The 5,296-nt window shown below is 36.5% G+C and overlaps 2 protein-coding genes across 3 annotated transcripts in view; both read right to left on the reverse strand.

Annotated features, from left to right (window-relative positions):
- LOC104726122 (pentatricopeptide repeat-containing protein At5g55740, chloroplastic) overlaps positions 1-1,579 on the reverse strand; it is a 3,244-nt gene extending 1,665 nt beyond the window's left edge. The window contains exon 1 of one of the 2 annotated variants that reach the window (XM_010444914.2): positions 39-1,579. In XM_010444914.2, coding sequence (XP_010443216.1) covers positions 39-1,517 — 1,479 coding nt within the window. In that variant the 5' untranslated portion in view covers positions 1,518-1,579. The remainder of the gene's footprint in view (positions 1-38) is intronic. The other variant, XM_010444913.2, reaches the window with a different exon arrangement.
- LOC104726123 (formin-like protein 5) lies at positions 1,808-2,437 on the reverse strand. Its single transcript, XM_010444915.2, has one exon. It carries the CDS (start codon positions 2,388-2,390, stop codon positions 1,878-1,880), a length of 513 nt encoding a protein of 170 aa, XP_010443217.1. The 5' UTR covers positions 2,391-2,437; the 3' UTR covers positions 1,808-1,877.

A 5,296-nucleotide genomic window follows, 5' to 3' on the forward strand; every position in this document is an offset into this window, starting at 1 on the left:
GATTGCATCTGCAAGAACATTTCCTTGGCCTCATTGACCTCACCATTCCTTAGAAGACTTAGAATGATCAAATTCCATGTTATCACATTTGGTGGTACACTTTCTAGCTGCATCTCATAAAACAATCTCAAAGCCTCTCCACTAAAACCAGACTCTGCATAGGCTGCAAGTAACGTATTCCACAGTATCAAGTCTTTCTCTACTGTGGAATCAAACACTTTCCTAGCATCAACAATGCTTCCACATTTGCCATACATATCCATCGTGGTGCTAGCCAAAACGATATCAGATTCAAGACTGTGTCTAATGCCATAACACTGCACCTCTTTCCCGAATTTCAGATTCTCAGTACGTGCAGCTGCCGACATTAACGTCGCCAAAGTGACACAATCATATTTCAGCTTCTCTCGTCTCATTAACTGACACATGTATGTAGCATCTTCAACTAGACCTTGTTGAACATACCCAGATATAATCAGATTCCATGTTACCACATCCTTATCAAACATCCGATCAAAAACCATCTCAGCATACTCTATCAAACCAACTTTGCAATAGAAGTTCAACAAAGATGTCCCCAGGATATTATCCAGCTCCAGTCCATAAACAATAGCAATGGCATGAGACTGTAACCCCTCTTCAACCCCACCCATATTTGCAAAAGCAGATAAACAAGTCGAGACAGTGACACGAGTAGGCTCAACACCTTCCTTCCTCATATCAGATAAAAGCCTAATCGCTTCCTCGTTCATCCCATTCTGCACATAACCAACCATCAACGCATTCCAAGCAACCACATTTCTCTCAGGAATATCATCAAACACCTTCCGCGCATCATCCAAAACACCGCATTTTCCATACATATCAGCTAAACTACTAGCCACAAACACACAATCCGCAAGACCAGATTTTACCACATACCCATGAACCCCTCTCCCAAATCGACTCCACTGCAACGCACCACACGCTTTACAAACATTCGGAACCACGAAATTATCAGGAAAAATCTCATTTTCAAGCATCTCAACAAAACCCATCAAAGCTCCTTCACACAACCCAATCCTACACTTCACACCAATGAGAGCTGCCCAGGAGAAAACATTACGAACCCTCAATTTCGAGAAGAGCACTTCAGCGATCTCCAAAGCATCGCACTTTGCGTAGAAGATCACCAATTTGGTCTCGATGTACTCGTTCCTCGCGTAGAAGTCACCATTCTTCAAAATCCGAGCATGAATCTGCTTCCCCGTACTCAAATCTCTCTCGTAAACGCATCCTTGGAGGATTTCGCCGTATATCTCGGGACCAATGCGTAGGTTTCTGAAACCCATCTCCGTAACTAAACTCAGAGCTTCTTTGATCTCACCGCTCTTACATAGAGACGAAACGCGGTGAAAGTAAGACGTGGAAGAAGGAGAATGATGAGCTTGTTGTTCATCGTGATGTTTAGAAGGAGGCTTTGTTGAGACTGAGTACGGAAGCTTAATTGGGATAGTGTTGAAAGGAAGAGAAGCCATTCATGCCTCTCCCTCTCTGGTAACGTCTCTGAAGAAGAAGATAAAACAGAGTTCGTTTCCCTGAACGAATCACCACCGTTGATTAGTTTTTATCGAGTATTGCCACGTCGACGGTTGCGATCTGTTTCCTGATCTTTGCTCAAATTGTGAATGCAGTATGCGGTTTTCGATTTATCTCGGTCGATTATTATTTGTTTCGATTTTTTTTATAAACAGTAACGATGAGAATATATTAATTTTGTTTATTTGAATTTACTTTAAAATTATACAAACAAAAAAATTCGAGATAATAACAGAAAAAGGAAGGTGGCTTTGATAATGTATTTTTCCAAAATCTATCTATGCATGCTCAGCTCGGCCCTAAAGGACAACAAAAGCAAAGGATAACACAAACATCAAAACATAAACAGGCACGGAAGAGGAATAGTAAGACACTGCAGCTCCGGTTCCTTGGCCGCCACCTGATCCTGATCCTCCTCCTCCTCCTTGACCGCCACCGTTTTCTCCTCCGCCTATAGTACCGTAAGGATAAGGTGGAGTATAAAAGTAAGGATAGGGAGGAGAGTACGTCGTCGTGGAAGGTGGTGGTTGGTTGCAACAGCCTGACGCTGGAACAGGAGGGCAGTGAGAACGTGACGATGGAGGTGGTTGTGAAGGCGACGGTGATGAAGGCTGTGATGGCGGTGGAGGAGGATTACCGTATGGAGAGTAGCCTGTAGAGGAAGGCGGTTGAGGCGGTTGGTTACATGGGTAAGGAGTGCACAAACCAGTGTTTGATGAATCCAAAGCTGAGTTTAGATTGACACAGTTGAGAAGTGATAGATGAAAGGTGATAAGAGAAATATAGAGAGAAGCTTGATGAAGAAACAACATGATATGATGACTTATAGAGAGGATGACGATGAGTTTGGTCTTTGGTTTTGAGATTTATAATAAATAGAGATGATTTTTTTCCTGAGTTTCGTATTATCTGCCGCATGGCATTACACATGTCGTAAGTGTTGGAGAATTTCTGAAGAAAACGTTTGTGTTTTTTCAGCGGATGTAGACAAATCTATTCATGTAATGACAAATTTAAAACGCATTTGTTCTACTTTGACATTTATATAGCGGTACCATTACCATATTATATTCATAAAAAGATGTCCAAAAGAATACATGTTATGGGTAACATGAGTTTCAAGATGATCGTGTGAAAATTTAGTCTGAATCTTTGTTATGGCCTACGGGAAATATAAAGAACTACGGATCGATTGTTTAAGTAATCGAGTAAAGAAGAGTAAAAAAACCCATCTTAACCTTGAAGAAAGATCTTATACCTTACCGTTTGTCTTTTTTTTTGTTTCTTGTTTTCTGTTGACAAAAATTGGGGTTAATTAATAAAATTATGTTATTTCCCTTTACAGTCAACTAGTGATACTGCATGCTACTACGTATGGTATAAAATTTAAGAAGATCGTTGGATTATTAATTTTTGATCATTTTAAGGTGTGCAGGAATTTGGTTATCGTCTTTTTCTGTTCCTTAGCTTCTCGGGAGATGATTGTTAGGGTGGAAATGAATGGTATCACTAAAGAGACGGTTAACTTCACTTAAGACACAAGTGTGAATGTGTGATGCCTTATGAAGACCCCGTGAAGTGGTACGCGGTTGTTTGGAGTATTTTAAAACGTTGGTGTATTTTAATTTGGTGTCGATTGCGATATTATTGAGTTTATTCAATCTGGATATGAGTATTGAAAATACCGAGTTATGTGGTTTAGAGTGACCGTCCAATTATCAATATATTATGCGTGAGTCTCGTACTGTTCGACGCGAGTAGCCCGCGTAGTACACGTTACAAACATATTTTAGTTAGCTAGCGAAATGATTGATGAGTGTAGGTTGTGTTGTGTATAGCGCATAACTTTCCCCATCACTAGTTTGTTTCTGCATGATAGTGAAATGACAAACTCCTCTTTTGCTTTTAATGACGATATGATTTGTGTTACCATCAAAATATTGACCCAAAATGACGACGAGTCTTCCGTAAACTTTTTAATAGCTAGCTTGAAACCCAACAATAATATCTTATAACTGGCTAATGTATAGTAGATTGTAGATAACAAATTTCTCCAAGATTCCAACAAATGATTTTGTTATATTTTCTTGATGTTATTATACACGTCAAATTTTAGATGCAGATCTGTAAATAATGATCCGTAAATTAGTTGGGTACGTAATATTTAACGTTCACTTGAAAAAAAAATGCAATAGTAGAACGAACACTCGAAGTCAATATGTTCACATCTCTGCAGGCATCATCGCATTTATTTTTATCGCATATATAGGCAAAAAGAAAAATAAAGAACAAAAACTTCTTCCCATCATCGCATTTATTTTTATCTTACTGAATGTGTTAAGGCATTTCATTTCACCAAGAAATGGTTCTATATCATCACTTTAGGTTCTGACATTTTTACAATTAGGGATAAAATAGTCTTATATTTTATACATTATTTTAATTTTTTTTTTTGTGGAAATGTAAAAACAGTTGCAATGGTAACATCAACTTAATTTAGCTACGCTGTTTTAGGGTTATTGTATTTATTTTATTTTCTTAGATCAAATTTTGTATTTAGCCAAATTATTTTTAATATACCATAAAAAACAAATTTTAAATCCAACTATTTTTTTCTCTAAATTCTGTGTGTTTTATATATCACAAAATTCTTAATAAGGGTTTATAATAATTTAGTAAAAATTTGAAAATCTTAAGTCTTTTATATTGGTAAAAGAGAGATCACCTCTGCTTTTTTTATACATTGAGAAGAAGGTTGTTCTTGTCCAACTTTTATTTGATATCGTTTTTCATCTTATATCCCATCGATCATCTTTTCCAAATATTAATTGATTGCAATGGACTCTCTCACCCTATTTCTTTTATTATTTTTTTGTACTTTTTGTAAATTTTGATAAAATAATAATTTAAAATTTGTTTTATACATGTGAGTATCTTTCAAAATTGATTATCTTACTAAGATTCAACACACCTAGATTCATATATCTTGTTAACATTGTTCTCCTATTGTCATTAAATCGATTTTTGTATTTACAACAAAATTATTATTTGATTAATTTGGTTGATTCATGTTAGGCATTATTTTTGAATTTCATACTATATAGTTTAAAAGACTAACATAAAGTTTCCACTTGAAATGTGAATTAACAATGTTAGTCATTTCAAATTTTCACTTTCCCTCGACATCCTAATTTGATTTAAAGTTAAAATTTTTATTTTCAGAAGTCAATCAATCTCTTTTAGTCAAAATCGATTGAGATGAGGTCATTGAGAATATGAGAATCCTGAAAAGCTAGCTATTAACTCTCTTAAGATCAAAACGGAAATGTGTTTATCATCGGAAACAAGTTCTATCGTAGATTTCAAATATATATGTGGTTCTACTCTTTGGCCTCCTCACAAAGAAACCCATTTGTTTTGTTCACCTAAACATCAATGGCATCAATGGCATCATCTCCTTTGTTCTCCTCAAACCCAAACCCCTTTGCTTTGTTATCCTCGAACCCAAAACATTTTGCTTTGTTCTCCTCGAACCCAATGCTTGAGGGAGTTTGAAGTTTCTTTTCAAGAAGACGTGAGTGAAGAGAGGAAGGAGAATAAAAGCTGTGTTTTCACTCTTACCAATCAATACGCTCAGCTATATTTCTTAGAAAAAGATTTAGTGTACTTGGAAGGTGAAGAGTTGGTAGAGGAGGTAGCTTATTTCAATCTGGGGGGG

The sequence above is a fragment of the Camelina sativa genome, chromosome 11, assembly GCF_000633955.1.
Source record: "Camelina sativa cultivar DH55 chromosome 11, Cs, whole genome shotgun sequence".
In the NCBI taxonomy this organism is placed as follows: domain Eukaryota; kingdom Viridiplantae; phylum Streptophyta; class Magnoliopsida; order Brassicales; family Brassicaceae; genus Camelina; species Camelina sativa.